Below are 22,826 nucleotides of genomic sequence, written 5' to 3' on the forward strand. Positions count from 1 at the left end.
TGATAGCGCTCTGGTCCTTAATTGTACAGTTAGATTTTCTTCCCCCTTGTGACTAGAATGTAATCTAAATGATGTTACTTTGGCATTTTATGAGCGACCAGTTTCAAATCAGCCTAGGAGTTATTAATATCAATTGATAATCCTTAGCTGATAGTAATTTTTTAATTGAGGTATAATTGACATATAACATTATATTAGTTTCGGGTGTGCAGCATAATGATGCAATATTTGTATATTGATCACCACGATAAGTTTAGTTAACATCCATCACCATACATAGTTACAAAATTATTTTTTCTTGTGATAAGAACTTTTAAGATCTACTTTCTCAGTAACTTTCAAATATGAAATATGGTATTATTAACTATAGTCACCATGCTCTACATTACATCCCCATGACTTACTTGTTTTATCACTGGAAGTTTGTACCTTTTGACCTCCTTTGACCTGATAATAATTTTAGTAGTTAATGAAGTAGTATTTTTCTAATTTTATCATTTCTTTTACACTAATTAATGGGCACTCTGCTATAAGGAAGAGCTTTTTTCCTCATTAGTTAGGGCTGTTTGGTTACCCTGAAATACCTTTTCCTACTGGGAAAGCAGGGTATGTGATTAGATCTTTCTTTTGCATTACCAATTTTCAAAGTAAGTTTTTTTTTTAATCGCCACTTCATGTGGTTCAAATGAATTTTTCTGTTCTTTTTTCAGTGTCATGGATTCAGTGTGTTTTAATCCACTACTACAATCATTATTCTCTTAGTGCTTAACATTCTCACAACTTTGGCTAATGGAAGTTCCTTCAGGCTTATGTCTGTGTCTGACTCAACCTCGTTAGTTGTTGGTAGCACCCTTGCTTTCTGGCATCGCAAGTGCCCTCATACTGTTTCTTTAGGAAGAAGAATCTTTTGCATTAAACACACACACACACACTCTAGGAAAAATAAATACAAAAGACATTGTGGGGAATTCATTATATCTTTGCCAAGCAAATTATATTGCCCTTGCCATTTTTTCCTAGCCACATTTACCCATCCTAAGAAAAGAACCGTGTTTCTGAAATTGCAAGTTCTTGCTCCTTTCCCCACTCTAACACACATAGGAAACATTAGAGTTTGAAGGGTTAGAGGGAGTAGATGTACTTTTTAATTTTCTTTAGACCTAGTCTGATTTCATTTGGATCAGACCACATGTACTGATTTAAAGAGTTCATTTCAATAAGTTCAGCTTAGTCAGCTATGTACTTTACTCTTCATCCTCAGCAGAAAGAAAGAAAATTAATTATATTGAGCACAAGTACCTGTGCTGGGTAATGATATTTGAAAGAGAGGACATAGAAAAAAACTTTAAATTATTAACCTAACCTTAGAGATAAAACTGGATTTTGAGTCCACAAAAATATTTTTCTTGCCAATTTTTCCCACTATTTGAGGCACATATGGTACAAAGAAAGCAAAATTCTCCTTCAAAAGAGGTAGATAGTGAGGGCAGAAGGAGCAGTCACAGTGATGCAGCCTCATAAAAAGCCTTCTCGTTTTCTTTAATGGAGGATGGGAGCCCTCTGTTGGTCTTTTAGGAAACTTAAATTCAATTGAAAAACAGTTGAGAAGCTTCAGCTTTATCCATCTTTGCATATGTAATCTTAAAATAATTCCCTCCAAAAGGCTGGGAGAGGGGACTGCAGGGAGTAAATAGAAAGTGTGTGCATATTAGCACACCTAGAACCCAGGTACATACCTAGAACTCAGGTTTTCTGAAGTCTAATCTGATAGTCTTTCTGTCATACCACACAGGTCTATGGTTCCTGACCCAAGGAACTTAGATATGGCGAAGCTAAGAAATACAATTTTAGGTGTTTGATAATTACATAGTTTGGCAGTTTAAGACCTCCTAAGTGGCAGAACCTAATGCAGCAACTCATATCATTTCTTGTGTATTTCCCTCACAGGGTACATCTGTCATTTTGCTCATTTTTTGTTTTTGTTATTTCTTAAAAGGGAAAATAATCACCTGGTTAGATTTTTACTTACTGTTCTTGTCTTTTCTTACAAACTTTTTTTTTTTTTTAGTGGATTATCAAACACTTTTACAGGAAAGTCAAACCATCACTGTCATGTGTCTGCATATGAAAAATCTTTTCCTATTAAGCCTGTTCCAAGTCCATCTTGGAGTGGTTCATGTCGTCGAAATCTTTTGAGCCCCAAGAAAACTCAGAGGCGACACATTAGTACAGCAGAAGAGGTAAGGAAAACCTGCAACAAAAGCTACTAAAAGTTAGACTCTCCCTACATTCAGCCATTTGTTCCCTCTGACTTAGATGTTTATTAACCATTCCATTAATCCTTTCTGTGTTTTTTTTCTTTCTTAATTGCTCTTTTTGAGTGCCAGCATCTCTTCTAAAGAAAGTAAGGAGATATTTTAGCAGGACTTCAGTATTTTTCTTACCATCTTCTATTCCTGTTGGACAGCACACTTAATCTTCAGTATTGTCTGAGTGGCTTCTCATACATCAAACTATCTCTGTTCTCTTTTGGACCCTTATTAAAGCTCTAGTTTCATGTGGCAAAGCTGTTAACCTTGCTGGATTTGATACCTGCTCTTCTTACTAGGATAATTTTTCCTCAATATAAAAGAAAAATCAAGAAGCCAGCTAAATAATTTACATCCTTTCATTTGAGTAAGATCTTTGAGATCATAAACTTTCTCTACAAGAAAGATGTTGTGTTGACACTATGTTATATTCATTCAGCAAACTTAGGAAAAAAATCAGTTCCTTATATATAACATAATTTATACAATAAGGAGATGTGCTTACACCTGTTCAATTAAATATTTATTGTGCATCTAGTCAGCTTTGGACTGGTTGCTGTGGAGATACAAATGAATAATAATGACCTCATACTTACATAGCATTAGAGTTTCCAGTGTGCTTTCCACATGTATTATTGTTTTGAATTCTTTTAACCTTGTGAAATAGGTAGAGATGAGGTAATAACCACATTTTACAAAGTTGGAAAGTAAAGGTCAGAGCTCACACAACTAATAAATGGCCAGCTTGCAGCCCAGTTCTTCTACAGGAGTGTAGAAGGTATGCTTTCTGTTATACAGCATGGTTATATGGTTCCTGTCCATTGGCGCTTACAGACCATTGGCGCTTACAGACCGTGGAGTCTAGAATATAGCATTATGTGCTAAATAATTATGTAATTTGGCGGTGAAGATCTCTTAGGTGGCAAAACTTGATTATTTGTTACATGGTTAGTTTAAAATGCTGTATATTTTTTGGTTTTAAATTTGAATTGAATCTAAAATATTCAAGCAGAGGATGACAGAGCTAGTAAATCATAATTATCAGGGGGAAGGATGGACAAGAAACTGGCACCAGTTGCATTTGGTGATAAGAGCTGAGCAACAGTTATGAAAGGGCGATTTATTTTTCACTGTACCTTTTGTAACATTGAATTTAGTACAATCTGTGTATCAGTTATTACATACATAAATAATTCTTTTTTAGTTACTGGAGCTGTGGGGGTTGTGCTTGTGCTAGAGTGCAGGCAGCCAGCAGGGTACCGAGAGACTTGTGGGGACCAAGACGGTAGCAGCATGGCAGCTGGTACAGGCCTCCCAAACCCGTTCCTGCCCCGTGTGGCTGCTGCTGGCATCACCAGTGCCCTTTAGAATGTGTTCATTGTAAGCCCCCCATTCACCCACTAGCCAACCAGTCCTTGGGACCACTCAGCCCTCCTCCTTTCACCTCCACTTCCAGCCTGAAGACTTGGGCTGACCCAATACTTTCATCCTTCCAATCCATCTTCCAGGCCACAGGCTGGGTCAAGGGAGGACATGAAGCTGGTTTCTCTTTCCTTCTGCAGTGTCAAAAAGATGCCAAGGATTGAACCTATCCTATGGAACAAGAGATGCAGGGAATTTTGCCTCAGTCGTTTTTAAGTTTATAATCTGCTGTGAAAAGCAAGTCACCTGTAGTGTAGAAATATGGAGTAACCCGTATTATATGAACGAGACGAAATATTGGACCAAACTTTATTAAATGAAACTCTCAACAGATTAGATATTTAGTCTTGGATATTACAGATAATCCAGATTAAAATGTTACTTTTCCCCCCTGGACTAAAATTATTGATGGGAGCTTATAAGCTGGAGGAACAGTTATTTTCCATGGAAATATTGGGATCTCCAAGAGACACCTGTTGCTTATGTTAAAGAAGGAGAATTGTGTATGAATCTTACTTCTGGAGTTGTCTAACACCTTCAGGAATATGAAGCTATCTGCGGAATTAACATGTCACCACTGTGCTGTTCAGTCTTACAATGGGTTTGAAGATAATACATGAGGAAGAAGAATTTGGAAATATGCAGGTGGTGGCTGTACCACCACTTGGCTGATGGCTGACTCAAGGGCAACATTAAAGAACAATACTATCCAATAGGGCAGGGGTCCCCAGCACCCTGGCCACAGACCGGTATCGGTCCCTGGCCTGTTAGGAACTGGGCTGCACAGCAGGAGGTGAGTGGCTGGTGGGCGGGTGAGCGAGTGAAGCTTCATCTGTATTTACAGCCACTCTCCATCGCTCACATTACCGCCTGAGCTCTGCCTCCTGTCAGATCAGCGGTGGCATTAGATTCTCATAGGAGCTCGAACCCTATCATGAACTGTGCATATGAGGGATCTAGGTTGCACGCTCCTTATGAGAATCTAATGCCTGATGATCTGAGGTGGAACTGAGGTGATGCTAGCACCGGGGAGCGGCTACCAAAACAGATTATCATTAGCAGAGAGGTCTGAATGCACAGAGACCATAATAAGTCAATTGCTTGCAGACTCACAAAACCCTATCAGTGAGTGGCAAGTGAAAACAAGCTCAGGGCTCCCACTGATTCTGTATTATGGTGACTTGTATAATTATTTCATTATATATTGCAGTGTAATAATAGAAATAAAGTGCACAATAAATGTAATGCACTTGAATCATCCCAAAACCATCCCCCCCGCCCGCCGTTCCAAGGAAAAATTGTCTTCCACGAAACCAGTCCCTGTTGCCAAAAAGGTTGGGGACCGCTGCAGTAGGGTTACCACCAGCCACATGCACTATTTAAGTTAATTCAAATTAAATAAAAGTGTAGTTTCTCAGTCACACTAGCCACATTTCAAGTACTCGTTAGCCATATATGGCTAGTGGCTACCATATTGAACAGTACAAACAGAGATCATTTCCGTTATCACAGAAGGTTCTCTTAGCACTGTTACAGAGGATGAGAGTTTCTGTTTAGGAAAGAAAAAAATATTAGGGACAATAGAAATGTTAAATAGTAAAAACACAAGTAGTTTCTTTTCAATTATATGTTGCTTCCAGACATGCTTCTCTGCTACATATTGAGCAGCATTTTAAGATGTTAGACTGCCTTACAGATGTCACTGATGGTTTTATTCTTTTTTTTTAAGAAAAACATACTTTACTAATTGTCCTTATACTTACTAAACTTTCTTTGGTCCTTTATTAGGTTTGAAACATAACGTTAGCCAACTTCCTTTAACATTTTATCCAATTATAGCTTCCTTTCCTCTCAATTTCCTAATTTGCTTTCTCAATAGAAAATAGTTTAATAAGTTATATACATAGAAAGAATTTTTTTTTTTTTTACTTTATAGTACCAGATGCCGCAAAAGAGGATTATGTTTGAAGTTTCCTCCTTGCATCTTGCATTTGCTTTTGGTAAAGCCAAATGTTATGTGTTCTTTTGAGAGTTGCTTAGACTATTCTTTCTTTGTCCGAAATGGTTCTAAATAAAATGTAATATACCCAGTGTTTTTTTGTTTAATGAAGCCCCCAAAAGAAAAGTGCCTTGCATCATTTTTAAAAAAACATAAATTCTTGTAACTTCCAAATAAACATGTAGAACAGTGAAAACTTCTTAACCTTTTTTCTGTAATTTCTTTTTTAAACCATAAATCAGTTTAAACTGAAAGTATGGGATTTGAAGGAGTTCAGATAATTATTTGGAATATGGATTTATTTCTGTTCATTTTATGTTGTCTAATGACTGAGGTTGTTCAGGCTCAGACAGAAGCTTTTCTTTGAAGATATATTTATTGGGGAAAAAGATTTGTGGGGAACTTTTGTGTATGTTAAATTATTTTAAAAATCAACTCTTTGCATTCAGTTAATCTAGATTTCTTGTAATTTGCATTAGCTGAGTTGCTTAATGGCTCCTTGGTTTATTCGTAAGTATAAAAAAATTTTTTCTTTTTTTTTTTTTTTGGCTGCGTTGGGTCTTTGTTGCTGCACACGGGCTACTCTTCGTTGCAGTGTGTGGACTTCTCATTGGGGTGGCTTCTCTTGTTGCGGAGCACGGGCTCTAGGCACACGGGCTTCAGTAGTTGCAGCTGCGGGCTCAGTAGTTGCAACATGTGGGCTTAGTTGCTCCCCGGCATGTGGGATCTTCCCAGACCAGAGATCAAACCCGTGTCCCCTGCATTGGCAGGCGGATTCTTAACCACTGCGCCACCAGGGAAGTCCTAAGTATAAAAATTTATTTCAAGAAAACATTTCACTGGTGATATCAGGAAGGAGGGAAATGTTTCTAACTTTTTATGGTTTAAGTCTTTTTAAAAAAAATTTTATTGGATTATAGTTGATGTACAGTGTTGTGTTAATTTCAGGTTTACAGCAAAGTGATTCAGTTATACATATACATATATTTATTCTTTTTCAGATTCTTTTCTCATATAGGTTATCACAGAATATTCAGTAGATTTCCCTGTGCTATAGAGTAGGTCCTTGTTGGTTGTCTGTCTTATATATTGTAGTAGATGTACGTTAATCCCAAGCTCCTGATTTATTCTTCCCCCCACCTCATGTTTCCCTTTTTGGTTGAAGTGTTTAGGGTACCACAAATAAAGGTCCTTTCTATCTCATTATTCTTGGTGTTCTCTGGAGGTCTTTAAGTGATGGGCATATTTCTTTATTTTCCCTTGGTATGCAGAGTAACCTCCTACACCAGTTTATCTGCTTTACTTTCCTCCCTATGTTATGATAATACAGTCAAAGCTTTTTAAGATGTAGTTTGTTGGGACAGTGCAAATGAACTAAAATGATTGAGTTAATATCCATGACTCAGGTGTGGTATTCCACTTACGGTTTCCCTTCCCTCCTTCCATTTTACCACCCCTGAAAACAACATACTGTTAACCCCATAGTATTGTGGATTAGGTTACTTGGTGTAGTGGGAAGGTAGAGTCAAGATTTACATGGAGGGGTATTCAAAATTCCAGTTATTAAAGTGCCAGATAACACAGCTTTCCTGTATATAGATCACAGTGGAGTTGGTTGGCAAAGATCTCTCTTACAATCTAATAATCTGTAATGATGCTTCATTCTTCATATTATCGACTTGAAGAATTTTCATAATAGCCAATTTATGTTTTAACAAAGAGGCATTTATTTTAATTATGGTTTTTAATACTGTAGACAGTATCTTCACAAACACTAAAAAAGAAGACCACCATCATCTTGAATATAATATTAATGTCTAAGAGATAAAATAATGGTGTTTATTTTCTTCATATAGAACATTGCAAATTTGTTTTTTCTCTTGGGTCTATTTTGCCACCATATGCTCAACTAGTTCTACCTTTTCTGATCACTCAACTATTCAGATTTAAGGATAGCTCTTTCTCATAAGGGGTTGTCATGCAGCACAGTACAATGTGTATCTTGTTAGATCAGTAACATACTGACAATGTAACTGAAATTTACTATGTCCAAAAAAATGATTCAAGACGAAAAAATTTAGTGTCTCTTTACCTTTGCATAGATAATTGCTTTATTGTGCTTTTTAAAATTAATTAATTAATTTTTGGCTGTGTTGGGTCTTCGTTGCTGTGCATGGGCTTTCTCTAGTTGCGGCGAGCGGGAGCTACTCTTCGTTGCAGTGCGCAGGCTTCTCACTGCGGTGGCTTCTCTTGTTGCGGAGCACGGGCTCTAGGCACGCGGGCTTCAGTAGTTGCGGCACGTGGGCTCAGTAGTTGTGGCTCGTGAGCTCTAGAGCGCAGGCTCAGTAGTTGTGGCGCATGGGCTTGGTTGCCCTGCAGCATGTGGGGTCTTCCCGGACCAGGGCTTGAACCCATGTCCCCAGCATTGGCAGGCGGATTCTTAACCATTGCGCCACCAGGGAAGTCCCTTCACTGTGCTTTTAACAAACATTTGAAATTGAATGAAGTGCTTATGTGCATATTGAAAAGTCACAGTGTAGGATGTTGCTAGCACTGGCACAAAGTATTAAAATTATTTTGTGAAGATTGGTGCTGTTTAAACTCTATATAAGATTTTGAAAATATTGGGGCATGTTATTTAATGAATGCAACCCATTGCTTCAGGGGATCTGTGCAGAGTAGATACTTTACCATGATTATAGTTACAAGTCCTTATGTAATCTGGTTCTCTGCTAAGTGACCTCATTTCTTATTATTCTTCTCCTGATTCACACTGACCTTACTATTCCATCAAGCATATTTCTGTCTCAGGGCCTTTGCATTTGCTCTGACTCTACCTGGAACACTGTTTATAAATTTCTATGACTGATTTCTTCCTTTGATTTAGGTTTCTATTGAAATATCACCGTTTTAGAAAGGTCTTACCTGTTCTTGCTGTTCGTCCTCCATCACTTTCTATTCTCTTATCTTTCATTTTCTTCATACTACTTGACTAGTTTATTTGTCAGTCTTTCAGCTGTAATGTAAGCTTCACAAGGGCATTGCCTTTATTTTATTCAGTGTGGTATCTTAGTGACTGGAGCATAGTAGGTGTTTAAGTCAATAAGTGAATTATGTTGCAGATGTAGAGTATGTGCTTTTCCCTAAATTCAGTATTGGGACTTGAGGGGGGAAAAAAGGTAAATAATGAAAACCATCTCTGGAAAATACTTACACTCTTAAAAATTGGATAGAATAGGAAACTTTAGCAAGATATCCCACTTGACTGTTCTGGTTACTTCCTTGTGGTTTTTCTTACAGGTATTAGGAGTCAAGGGATTTGTTGGAGTCCTATTTAGAGGTCCTCAAATGTTTTATTTCTGACACTCTATAAGTGACACAAAAGTGGCCTTCTGCTTTCACATCCTGTAGTTTCTCTATGCTGTTATTTACGTATATGCCCCATAATTTTCCAAAATTACTGTCTGGTATTTGGTTCACTCAACTCCTCTTATGTATACTTTATAATTTTCTAGAATATTATTAATGAACCATAATTCTTAATTATCGTGAGGACGCTGCCAGAGCTTTGACAGAGCTTCTGGGAGTCTAGATACTACTTTGAGAAACATTTGCCTCATTGGATGTATTTAAGATTTTTTTTTCTTTTATAGACAGTTAAAGAGGAAGAACGAGAGATTTACAGACAACTGCTACAGATGGTCACAGGGAAACAGTTTTCTGTAGCCAAACCCACCACACACTTTCCTTTACACTTGTGAGTCACGGAAACATTTTTCAAATGAATTTAATTCTGCATTTTGTTATTTGATATTGAAGTTGTATTCTTCTCTTGCTAGGTCTCGATGTCTTAGTTCCAGTAAGAATACTTTGAAAGACTCACTGTTTAAAAATGGAAACTCTTGTGCAACCCAGATCATTGGCTCTGATACTTCATCATCTAGATCGGCCAGCATTTTAACTGCCCAGGAACAATTGTCCCACAATGTGTTTTCCATATCATCTTATACCCCAGATGTTGTTGCATTTGGATCCAAAGATTCTGATCCTCTCCATCAACCCCAACATCACCACTCTCTTTCACATCAGCCAGATAACTTACCAGCTTCAAATACACAATCTGAAGGTAAAAATGGTGTTGTATAACTGTATTTTGAACCCTAATAGCCAATTAACAGTTTATTGGATGGATCCATGTGAATTATAGGTAAGGTAGTAATACACATGTAACTTAATTAAGATTTAAGATAGAAGATACCTTAAATACATTTAATTCATTTAGCTGTTCCACGAGTAAATGAAGCATATAATAAGTAGCTTACTTTTTTCTTACATGGAGATGCAAATGATTTCCTATAATATTTTATTTAAAAGATTAACTTCCTGAGCAGTCTTGTGTCAGAGTATATTAAGCCCAGTTACTTCAGTACTGTCTCTGTTTCTAGTACTTTACAATGAAAATTAAGTACTCTGAAGTTCTAGGAGTTTGGGAACATCAATTAAGAACTGAAGTAAAAGTTCTTAAACAAGTACTACTTATAAAACCTGTATAGTAGGTTTATGCATTTTGCAATGGTCATCGGCAAGTTTGGGAAACAGTTTTCTACCTAACTTTCAGCTAACCAAAATATTCAGTCACTTAGCATTCCAGTTAATTAAAAGTTTTGCTCTGGTAGTTTTTTTTTGTTTGCTTAGTTTTCCCCTTCTTTAAGTATGCGTTATATGTGTATTAATGGTATGAATTTAGGCATGTAACTTAAAACAAGTTTTATGTTAAGGTTAGACATTAGGGATCTTTTGCTAGATCAGTCTCTAAGGCTCTCCCCCCTCCTTCAGGTCATTTAATTTTTTTTAAAATCTATTCCTCACTTTCTTAAAATTCTCACTTGGGAATTAAAATTATTGGTGACATCCTTATATAGCTACACATATTCATGAAAAATTAAATTTTGTGAGGTGATTTACTGAGAACTGTTACTAAAAGCTGTTAATTTCAGAAGCATGCATTATATGGCAGATGCTTAGATACAACTAAACTGGAACAAATATACTACACTGAACTGTTTAATTACTTTCCTTGTACCATTTATTAACTATTCTAAATGAGATTCTAATCGTAGTGCTTTAGAAGGACATGATTTCTTCCTCTATCAATAGAAAATAAATGCTAGAATGATAGAATTTATACTCTTTAGAGTCTGCTACTTCTCACATAGCAGTTGCTCTCTTTCTTTCTGCCTTCCCTCCTCTTCTTGTCCCCTCCCCTCTCTTCCCTTCCTCCTTCCCCTTCCCTCTTTCACCTTATTCAGTCTTGTGGTAGCTCATGAACTAAAGACTTTTGAGAAATCTTGGCACATTCTTGTTTCCCAGGAATAGAAAGAAGAAGCACAGGGAGCAAGCTCAGCCCAGGAGGAGATGCTGAAGGGCATATACACTTTCTTTTAGAGTGATTGCTTTATTTGTGAGGCAGGCTTTTCACTAAGCCCTATTTATGGCTCAGTGAAAATGGACCTGCCTCTCTTTCTCTTCCATCTTACCTTTATCCTTATGCTGTGTTATGTTTATGGAAATAGAATATAACAAAGTATAGGAACTTAAACTACAGACATCTAGAAGGTACAACCATGTGGAATTTTGTTAATAATGATATGCTCTTGTGTTTTATTGTTTAGGATCAGACTCTGTGATTTTACTCAAAGTGAAAGACTCCCAGACTCCAACTCCCAGGTAAACTTTGGTTAAAGGACATTTTTAACATATTGTTCTCCTTCTGTTTAATCACCGTTTCTTCACTAAGATCTAAGTAATATAAAATGGCCTCAACTCAGACCTCTCTTATATGTTGTTTGAATTATTTCAGTAACTTCCTGATTAATCTCTTTTCCTCCAGCCTCCATTTTGTTCTTCATTCCATTTTCCACCATGTTTTCTAATCCATTCTTTGCCTTGTTCTTTAGACCATCTTCCATTCTGCAGAGTGATCTTTCTAAAATGCTTATCTAATCATTCATTAAACTCCCTCAAGGGTGGCTTATCAGACATAGAATCAAGCCCAAACTCCTAGTATGGTATACAGCACCCTTCCTCTACAAGTCTTGCTTCCTGTCATGCGTTCTTTCCTTTAACAAGTATTGATTGATAGTCTATTGGGTGCCAGGTACTAGTATAGACATTGGAGATAACAGCAGTGAACAAAATGAAGTTTCTGCTCTCAAGGAGTTTACATTCTAATTGTAAGGGGTGTAAGGGGAGGGATGGCGGACAGATAGAGAACAAATAAGCAAATAAACACATGCTTGTTAGTGATAAGTGCTGCAAAGAAAAGTAAAGCAGGGTAGTATATAGACTGGGGTTTGGGATTGCTATTTAGGATAATCATGGCAAGTTTCTGATAAGGTGACATTTGAGGAGAGACACAGTGGAGGTGAGAGAAGGAACCATATGTAAATACTGGATTCTTTCATGTGTTTATTATATGCTGACTTATAAAATGATAGGTATTTTCTTACCTTCACATTGTGTGCCTTCTGCCTGGTATGCTCCCCTTCTCCCCCCTCCACTTGTATATCTATCAGTAGTCTTTTTCTTATCTTTTAAGTCTCAATTCAAATGTGATCTTCTATATGAAACTTGACCCCTCTGAGAGGTACCAAGTACTTTTCCTCTGTAATCCAATAAGTTGCTACTCAGATTGCTGTGTCTTGGCCATATCTGGCCTTAGCAATTCAATTGCTAGAATAATAATGGTATCAGTTTTCCATTGAGAAGATTAGGGATAATAAAATGTTCTTTCTCATCTCAGTTCCTCTATGTCTTTGCAGCTCCCCTGTATGTTCTAAACTTTAGATATTTTAAAAATTCTCCAGTTGTTATGGTTTCTCAAGGAGACTTTATAGTTTAGATGCTTTATTCTTTATACTTTTTTTTTTTTTTTTTGAGTTAGACCTGGGTTCTGATCTTGCCTTTTCCAGGCTTCATGTAACTTTGAACAGCTTACTCTTCTAAACCTCAGTTTTCTTATCAATAAAATGCGAGTATTAATACCTTACTATTGAATTGTGAAGATTAACTTACAGATACAACACTTATAGAAGTGCTTTACATGTATGTGCAAAACTAGGTGTTCTTTCTTGGGAAAAAGTTGATTTCATGTAATGGGTGCTCTCAGTTCTTCAGTTCTTTACTGAGTCTGCCTTTCCTTTATGGAGAATTTCTCCTAGTGATGACTGAAGAGTGAGATGGACAAGAAGTAGTCTTGGGTAAGGCTTATTGGATGATGCTGTTTATCAAAGTTGGAGCCTGCTCTCCCAAGGCTTGGTTGATTGATTGGCTCTTTATTCTTAATCTCCCAGCATTCCCGCTCGGTTAAGTTCCAGCAATGAAGATCTGCCCTTATTTCCCAGAATGTGCCATGTGTTGTATGCCTTTGTGCCATTGTACATTCCAACCCTTCCCCTTCTGCCTGGAATTCCTTTTCTCTCCTTGTCCACTTGTTACACTCTTGTTTTGCTTTTCAGAATCTGACTCAGGTGTTATTTTTTTCTCAGGACATTTCTCTGGCTTCTCCTGATAGCATTAGTCTTCCCTTCCAGTACTTCTATCTCTGTACTTTGTTCGGTACTAGTACCTTTGCACTACCACCTGGTACCCATAATAGTGCATGGCACATCATGGGTACTTAGTAAATAAATCTGTGTTAAATAAATGAATTTCCTAGAAAGCATGAAATACTCTCTTTGAGTAGCCCAAATACTCATCATCTCCATTTTGGCTTAATACTTTGGTTTTTTAGAAGACACTTTATAATAATAGAAAGAACACAGTCTTTGGAATTGGACAGAAATAGTTTCTGATCCTGGCTCTTCCAAAACAAATTATTCTTTTGAACTCAATTTCCTTTTCTGTACAGTATAAGTAATATTTCCTTATTACACATTATATTGAGTCTTAATTAATTTGAGGTTTATTGTGAGGCTTAACTAATATGTAAAACCCCCCAAAGAGAGTTTTATACATAAAGCACTAAGTAGGTGCTCAGTAAGTAGCTGTAATTATTATTGCTTCAATTATATGAGAAGTAATGTATAGTCTCTGAAAAGCAAACAGATTTTGCTTTATCCTCTGCATTTTGCTTTCCCGCGCCAGCAGATACCTTGATCCGTTAAAGAGAAGTGCTTGGCCCTTACATTATTTATTTATTCAGTAAATACTGACTGCCTGCTATGTGTCAGGCACTATTCTTGGTGCAGAGGATACAGTAGTAAATATAAAAGAGAAAAATTCCTATCCTCATCAAGTTTATATTCTAATAAGGGGAGCAGACAAATTTGAATAGCATGATCCAGTACCATGAAATTCTGTGTGATTCTTGTCACTTCATTATATTGTTCAATAAATGTATTCTCACATTCATTTGTTTTTAGTATCCCACACTAAGTAGTTCCTCACAGTGCTTCCACTGATCTCTGTGACTTTTCTTTCTTGGCTGTTATATCAGTCGTTCACTGTGTTAAGGGGGTAGGCTACCGACAGTGGGGAGGTAGTAGAACAGCATGTTTATCACCAAACCCCAGAACTAAGGATGATTGGGAATACTAATTCTCAGAAGTTAGGCTAAGGAGCAAGGGGATAATCTCTGAGCCCTTATTCTTGCCTTTACAGGACAGACTGTAGAAATTTAAGAACTGAAAGGGACTCTAATCTCCATGTTTACAAACCCAGAAATTGAGGCCCATGGAAAGGAAGTGACTTGCTCAAGGTCACAAAGCAGCTCCAGGAGATACTGGTCTCTTAAATTCCAATTTGATGCTGTTTTCTTGTTCTACGTATCTGAAAGTTTTCTTTGGAAAACTGTTCACTCTTCTTTCATTTGGTTCTATGAGAACTCCTTCAGTTAGGGGCAAGGAGATAAGAAAGGAGACAAGAAATTCTGAGAAGAGCAAAAGGCTCTAGAACAGAGAGCATACCTGTGACTCTGCTAAGCACTATTCACTTGGGTTGTCAGCAAGAGCTGCATGGAGTAGAACTGGCCTTTCATCTTTGGAATGGAGTTGTATTGCTGATTATCCGCTTTGGTTCGTTGGCTCATTAGCCATTTGATATGGGCTATTCTGTGGGCGGGGATTTTCAGTATCTAATGTGATGTGGTTGAATGTATTTTTACTCAAGTAGACCTACGAGAAGTCCAAGAACCCATAAGATTTTATTAAACCATTAATAAATCTGTCAATCTGAGCCATTTGGAAAGAGGAACGGTCTAGCTTAATATATTGCCTTGACAAGTGATGTACTCTTTCACATTGTGTTGGTCTCTCTTCCAAGTAAGGAACATGCTAAACTTAATTTCTAGGCTGAATGTTGGGTCGTCTTTTTAACTGTACATGTGCAGATGACTCATATTTGTATTCCTTTACTTCCCAGTTAGAATTGTTTTATGTAATTTAAGTCCTTGTATTTATTGCATACTTGTAAAGCATTTTTATAAACTGTTTAAATAATTGGTTTTCTTGATGAAAATATTTGATTTTCCTTTACGTCTCCTGCTCATTTGTCACATTTTTCTTTTCCCGCCCATAGTCCTACTTTTTTCCAGGCAGAGCTGTGGATCAAAGAATTGTAAGTTATTATTTTTGGTATCATTTTTCCCTCTCTATCACTTTCTTTTCAGTTAGAAGAAATCAATTAGCCAATCACCTTACCTATTTTTAGTCAGTAAAAATTTCCTATGTTTGTCTATATAGAAAATAACTTTTAAGTTATTGGGTTTTAAAGGTTCTATTGGATTTGGGACATATCTATGTTCAGGTTTATTAAATCTGTAACAACTGTAGAAGCTCAACTGAATTGGAAAAATATTTCAAAGTTAGCTGCCTTTATTTTCACATTGTTAAAACTAATTTATTGAGTAATCTTTATTTCTGGAGTTTGCGAAATCACTGAAAGTTTAGTCTCTAGTTTCAAGGACTCACTTTGAGTTATCCAAACCCCTGGTCTAGTTGATTTTTTTTAAAGAAAAAAAGAAACCCATGTTTCTTCTTCTGGATCATAAATACAATATTTGATCTAAAACCTCTATGATATCTTGTATTATTTTCTTCTTTGGGATTCAATTTCATTTTTGGATTTCTAGAATGAAGCTTCACTTTCTCCATAATCTTAGAAGCATGTTTTTAAAAAAGGACTCCACATTTACGAACACAAAAGTCACTTGTTCACGTTTAGCAACAAACTAGTAATTTTCATTATTTCAAAAAAATAATAGGATAATTTCAGTAACACCATGTGGTTTCACTTTGTCTTAAAGTAAGTGTAGTGATAAGTTAGTATAAGGATTTTAGACTTTCTCTCTGAGGGTTTTATGTTTAACGCTCATTGTGCGTCAGCAAAGTTCTTGACGCTGAGAAGAGGGGTCTGCATTTGTGTCACATTCCTTTTCATTTCCAAGGACTAGTGTTTATGATTCTCGAGCACGGGAAAGATTGCGCCAGATTGAAGAGCAGAAAGCACTGGCATTACAGCTTCAGAACGAGGTAAAACAATTTTTTTGAGATAATAAATGAATAGCACATCCAGGTTGAAAATAATTTTAGAAGGTTACCTGGATTTGGGATCAAAGTTGTTGTAACTGCAAGATAGTGTGGCAGCATAGCATTGTATGATAAGTGGTCTATGTTCTTGGTCTCTCCAGCTAGTACTACTTAGTGTACATAGAGAAATAGAAGATTTCTTTATTCCACTTATTTTGAAGCTCTGTTTTTCAGAGACTGCAGGAACAAGAACATTCAGTACATGATTCAGTAGAACTGCATCTTCGTGTGCCTCTTGAAAAGGAGATTCCTGTCACGATCGCCCAAGAAACAGGAAAAAAAGGTCATAAATTAACAGAGAGCGAAGATGAATTTCCTGAAATCACAGAGGTAAATTATATACTCTAAATTCCTACACTAGCAAGTGTTGTGTTTAGAGAGAATTCTTTGGACAAATTTCAAACATAAAAGTAATTTGGTATTTAAATTGTATTGCATACTCCTGCTTTCATTTGTATTGCATACCAATCTTGGCTTTATTTTTAAAGGATTAGTGAAAATTCAGGAAAGAATTATGGGTGACTTTTAGTGACTTCAGTAAAAAAGCATTTAATAAATTTGTGTTTCATTTCATGTGCACTTTTACTTAATGCATGTGTCTGGTACTTTGATATCAAATAGTAAGTTGAGCCTTACCCTTTTTTTTAAGCAATAAAACACAGAATAAAAATTCGGAAAATACATAAAAGTCTGCATACATTTAAAAATCTGTTCCTTAATTCATTCTTCTGTTTGAAAAACTGTCATATAGCTGGTGAGTGTAACACATTTATTATAGTTGTGCTGAATTCCACAGTTTTACATTAAAAAAGTAAAACAAATTTTTCTAGGAAAATGTTTCTAAAAGACTTCACTACCTTTATTCCCTTATTGCCTTTGAGAAAGATTCTATTTCTCAGGAAATTGTTTGGACCAAAGATATAAAATATAATTAGGTCTTCTCATGAACTTAGGAAATTTGACAGCAAAAGGTTATTTCAGACTTCAGGAATAATATGAAACAAGGGTCTGAAATGTACTGAAACAGAGAAGGGAGGACAAGCTAGGATGGAAGGAAGTAATCAGGGAGATTACTGGAAGGAATAGAAACCAAAATGTTAGAAGTAAATAGTTGATTTAAGTCTAGGGATTGCATGGAGCTTGGTGAGAGATTGGTATGTCTAAGGCCATGTATGCTTGATCTCTGACACTTCTTGGTTCCCTAGGAAATGGAAAAAGAAATAAAGAATGTATTTCGTAATGGGAACCAGGATGAAGTTCTGAGTGAAGCATTCCGCTTAACCATTACACGCAAAGATATTCAAACTCTAAACCATCTGAACTGGCTCAATGATGAGGTAATCTCACACTCGTTTTTATATTCAAAGTGTAAGTGAACATCAAGTGGAAATGAAAGGTATTATTTCACTGTTTCTCAAAGTGTGGTCCTTGGATGACCTGCTTCAGACAGGCCTCTCCATTCTCCTGAATAAGTTTGAGGCAATGTGGTAGAGTTATGTATTTTAAATAAACATTGCAGGTGTTTTTTTAATGTACCTTAATGTCTGAGAACTGCTGATTTATCTTTTTATGTGTTGAAGATTTGGACGCTGAGGGAGAGGACATTCGATTATTGGTATTCTCACTCTGTTTAAGGCACCACCTGCCCTGCAGTTCACATCTTTTGAGCAAATATTTAATAGCTGACCATGTTGCAGCATGAAGGAATTTCCATATAGGAATCCATTTCTACTACCCTTTCTGTCTCTACTTAGGTCACTTACGTTATGAGTGGGAAGCTTTCTAAAATAGCCTACATTTATACGTGTTATTTTTTAAACTGACATAGAAGTTACATTATTAAATATTTGATGTATTGAGTTAAAAAAGAAAAAAGGTATGGCTCTCAGCTCCTGAGAGTTCTAATTATTTTATGTAGATTAGTTACATTAGAATCTTTAAACTGATCTGTCCTATTCCTAAACCTGTAGGAGCCTACAGGTTTAGGAAGGATATTTTCACAGCAGAAGAAGAGAGCTGGGTTGGGATTTTTTCCCTAAGTACCTGACTCCTTTCTTAGGCCCAGTAGGAGCATTCCTGCCTGATACTTGGGTGTACTCAAGCTTCATAGCTATGGATACTTTTTAGATGCTCAATATAGAAAGCACTAGATATTCTAGGTACCTGTATTCTGGCCTTGTATGTTTAAGACCTTCCAAATACTAATATTGGCCAACGTCTGTTGGGCATTTACCTCATGTTATGCAGTATTTTTTTTGAACTCAAATACCTTTTTTTTTTAAACATCTTTATTGGAGTATAATTGCTTTACAGTGGTGTGTTAGTTTCTGCTGTATAACAAAGTGAATCAGCTATATGTAAACATATATCCCCATATCCCCTCCCTCCTCCACCTCCCTCCCACCAGCTATCTCTTTTACATTTGGTAGTGTGTATATGTCAGTGCCACTCTCTCACTTCGTCCCAGCTTACCCTTCGCCCTCCCCATGTCCTCAAGTCCATTCTCTACGTCTGCATCTTTATTCCTGTCCTGTGCCTAGGTTCATCAGAACCATTTTTTTTAGATTCCATGTGTGTGTGTTAGCATACGGTATTTGTTTTTCTCTTTCTGACTTACTTCACTCTGTATGACAGACACTAGGTCCACCCATATCACTACAAATAACTCAATTTTGTTTCTTTTTATGGCTGAGTAATATTCCATTGTGTATATGTGCCACATCTTCTCTATCCATTGGACACTTAAGTTGCTTCCATGTCCTGGCTATTGTAAATAGTGCTGCAGTGAACGTTGTGGTACATGACTCTTTTTGAATTATGGTTTTCTCAGGGTATATGCCCAGTAGTGGGATTGCTGGGTCATATGGTAGTTCTATTTTTAGTTTTTTAAGGAACCTCCATACTGTTCTCCGTAGTGACTGTATCATTTTACATTCCCTCCAACAGTGCAAGAGGGTTCCCTTTTTTCCACACTCTCTCCAGCATGTATTGTTTGTAGATTTTTTTGTTGATGGCCATTCTGACCTGTGTGAGGTGATAACCTCATTATGGTTTTGATTTGCATTTCTCTAACGATTAGTGATGTTGAGCATCCTTTCATGTGTTTGTTGGCGATCTGTATATCTTCTTTGGAGAAATGTCTATTTATGTCTCCTGCCCATTTTTGGATTGGGTTGTTTGTTTTTTTGATATTGAGCTGCATGAGCTGCTTGTATATTTTGGAGATTAATCTTTTTTCAGTTGCTTCGTTTGCAAGTATTTTCTCCCATTCTGAGGGTTGTCTTTCGTCTTGTTTATGGTTTTATTCTAAGTGTTTTATGTGTTCTACTCATGTCGTAGTCATCACAACCCTTGGAGGTAGATACTGTAATTTTTTTTTTTTTTTGCGGTACGCGGGCCTCTCACTGCTGTGGCCTCTCCCGTTGCGGAGCACGGGCTCTGGACGCGCAGGCTCAGCGGCCATGGCTCACGGGCCCAGCCGCTCCGTGGCATGTGGGATCTTCCCGGACTAGGGCACGAACCCGTGTCCCCTGCATCGGCAGGTGGACTCTCAACCACTGCGCCACCAGGGAAGCCCAGATACTGTAATTTTATCATCTCCATTTAATAAAGAAACAAGGCATAGATTAAGAAACTTGCAAGGTTACATGACTAGTAAGTAGCAGAGCCAGGATTTAGACTCAAGCATTGGGTCTTATCTATTATGTCAAACTGCCTCAGAATCTTAAATTGGATCCCGTTTTAGGATTAGATGTATAGGATTTGAGAACCATGTCTTGTCTAGTAGGTTGATTTTCTATGGGGCCAGCTGAACTAACCCTACCGTCTTTGCCATTAGTGAGTTTATAAGATATAAATTTCAGAAGTTCATCACTCCCTGAGTAATATCTTTGACCAAGAATAGTAAAGAAATTATGGTTTGATACTGTCTTGCCTTAGGGGAAACATCCCTTTCTTCTTGTGGCTCAGAATAATGATATTAGAACATTGGGTCAAATAACAGGGGAAAAAAAGAGCTCAGCAAATCAAAGGCAAAATGAAAATCAAGAACAGTCATAAGTATCCACCAATTAAGTGTTTCTGATTTGGAGATATTAATCTGTGGTCTTTTACCATTTTTTGACTGCCACTGCTAAATGGGGAAGAGTCAGTTATTCTATAGGGATTGTAGCTCGTGTTTGTTGTAAATTATACAGAACCTTCTAGGGGGCAGCAATGAGTAGGATACGAGCTGAGTTCTTGGTATATATTCTGGTATTACCTCAGTGAGCTCCCTTACAGAGGCAGCATTCATCAGGACATATTTTCCATTCCCTGGGCCTACCAGAGGCTGGATTTTTACCAAACAAAGTTCATGGAAATTACATTACTTAGAAGAGACAAGGGAAAGGAAAGATTCCTTGCCTACTTTATCTCTACCACACCTACCCATACTTTTGTAAGGAGTACTTGTCTTCTGAGTTCAGAATAATGTTAACCTTGAAAGCAGGTGCCAATTCACATGTCCATAATGATGATGAGAACTGTTATAGTAAGTACTTTAATTACTATTTTAACTATTTTAAAAAGCACCATTTTCAAAGTACCACATTTCTTAGGCTTTTAGAATTACTGCCCTTGAGAAGCTAATACCACTCTGAAGGGGAATTAGTAGATATCCTTAATTATTCATAATCATTTAAAAATACTTAATTCCATTTCTCAATTGTGAACTCTCAATCTTTTGCAAGTAATTTGCTCTCTCTTCAATGCTCTTCTCCTTCCTGCAAACAGATATTTTCATTAATAACCATTTCTTTTCTTTTTGTTTCTCATGTCAGTTTTATAGGCTGCATTAAAATTTTCTCCAAAAGAAGGTGGTTGACACATTTATTTCTACTGTTTTATAGACAAGGAGTATAAGATCCTAGAAATGAAAGGGATCAGATTTAGTTTATAAGGAAAATAAAATCCAGAAGTCCTGTATTTGGGATATGTACAGAAAGCCATTAGGCTACCCTTTCTCTGCTCTCTTTCCTAAAAGAAGAGTAGGCCACAGTGCCTGTTCATACAATAGGCTTTCTAACATGTTTTTTTTTTCCCTTAACATCTTTATTGGAATATAATTGCTTTACAGTGTTGTGTTAGTTTCTGCTGTATAACAAAGTGAAACAGCTATATGCATACGTATATCCCCATATCCCCTCCCTCTTGCGTCTCCCTCCCACCCTCCTTATCCCACCCTTCTAGGTGGTCGCAAAGCACTGAACTGATCTCCCTGTGCTATGCAGCTACTTCCCACTAGCTATCTGTTTTACATTTGGTAGTGTATATATGTCCATGCCACTCTCTTACTTCGTTCCAGCTTACCCTTCCACCTCCCTGTGACCTCAAGTCCATTCTCTATGTCTGTATCTTTATTCCTGTCCTGCTCCTAGGTTCTTCAAAAACTTATTTTTTTTTAGATTCCATATATATGTGTTAGCATTGCCCCTAGGTTCATCACAACCACTTTTTTTTAGATTCCATGTATATGTGTTAGCATATGGTATTTGTTTTTCCCTTTCTGACTTACTTCACTCTGTATGACAGACTCTCGGTCCATCCACCTCACTACAAATAACTCAATTTCGTTTCTTTTTATGGCTGAGTAATATCCCATTGTATACATGTGCCACTTCTTCTTTATCCATTCATCTGTCCCTGGACACTTAGGTTGCTTCCATGTCCTGGCTATTGTAAACAGAGCTGCAATGAACATTGTGGTACATGACTCTTTTTTATTTTTTACTTTAAAAATATTTTTATTTACTTATTTGTTTTTATTTTCGGCTGTATTGGGTCTTCGTTGCTATGCTCGGGCTTTCTCTAGTTGTGGTGAGTGGAGGCTACTGTTCGTTGCGGTGCGCAGGCTTCTCATTGTCATGGCTTCTCTTATTGCAGAGCATGGGCTCTAGATGCAAGAGCTTCAGTAGTTGTGGCTCGCAGGCTCTAGAGCGCAGGCTCAGTAGTTGTGGCGCATGGGCTTAGTTGCTCCGCGGCATGTGTGATCTTCCCAGACCAGGGCTCGAACCCGTGTCCCCTGCATTGGCAGGCGGATTCTTAACCACTGCGCCACCAGGGAAGCCCCCATGACTCTTTTTGAATTATGCTTTTCTCAGGGTATATGCACAGTAGTGGGATTGCTGGGTCATATGGTAGTTCTATTTTTAGTTTTTTAAGGAACCTCCATACTGTTCTCCATAGTGGCTGTATCAGTTTACATTCCCACCAACAGGGCAAGAGGGTTCCCTTTTCTCCACACCCTCTCCAGCATTTATTGTTTGTAGAGTTTTTGATGATGGCCATTCTGACCAGTGTGAGGTGATACCTCATTGTAGTTTTGATTTGCATTTCTCTAATGATTAGTGATGTTGAGCATCCTTTCATGTGTTTGTTGGCAATCTGTATATCTTCCTTGGAGAAATGTCTATTTAGGTCGTCTGCCCATTGTTGGATTGGGTTTTTTGTTTTTTTCATATTGAGCTGCAT

At 37.2% G+C, this 22,826-nt stretch overlaps 1 protein-coding gene across 5 annotated transcripts in view; it reads left to right on the forward strand.

Moving 5' to 3' along the window:
- SENP1 (SUMO specific peptidase 1) overlaps positions 1-22,826 on the forward strand; it is a 60,070-nt gene that overhangs the window by 14,275 nt on the left and 22,969 nt on the right. For all 5 annotated transcript variants that reach the window (XR_003680365.2, XR_008617707.1, XM_024123013.3 and 2 more), the window contains 8 exons: positions 2,069-2,240; positions 9,384-9,487; positions 9,570-9,856; positions 11,403-11,457; positions 15,307-15,345; positions 16,175-16,259; positions 16,491-16,646; positions 17,522-17,653. Coding sequence is in view for 3 of the 5 variants with exons in the window: in XM_024123013.3 (XP_023978781.1) it covers positions 2,069-2,240; positions 9,384-9,487; positions 9,570-9,856; positions 11,403-11,457; positions 15,307-15,345; positions 16,175-16,259; positions 16,491-16,646; positions 17,522-17,653 (1,030 nt within the window). In the remaining 2 variants the exon portion in view is untranslated. The remainder of the gene's footprint in view (positions 1-2,068; positions 2,241-9,383; positions 9,488-9,569; positions 9,857-11,402; positions 11,458-15,306; positions 15,346-16,174; positions 16,260-16,490; positions 16,647-17,521; positions 17,654-22,826) is intronic.

This window comes from Physeter macrocephalus, chromosome 6 (assembly GCF_002837175.3).
Source record: "Physeter macrocephalus isolate SW-GA chromosome 6, ASM283717v5, whole genome shotgun sequence".
Taxonomy (NCBI): Eukaryota; Metazoa; Chordata; class Mammalia; order Artiodactyla; family Physeteridae; genus Physeter; species Physeter macrocephalus.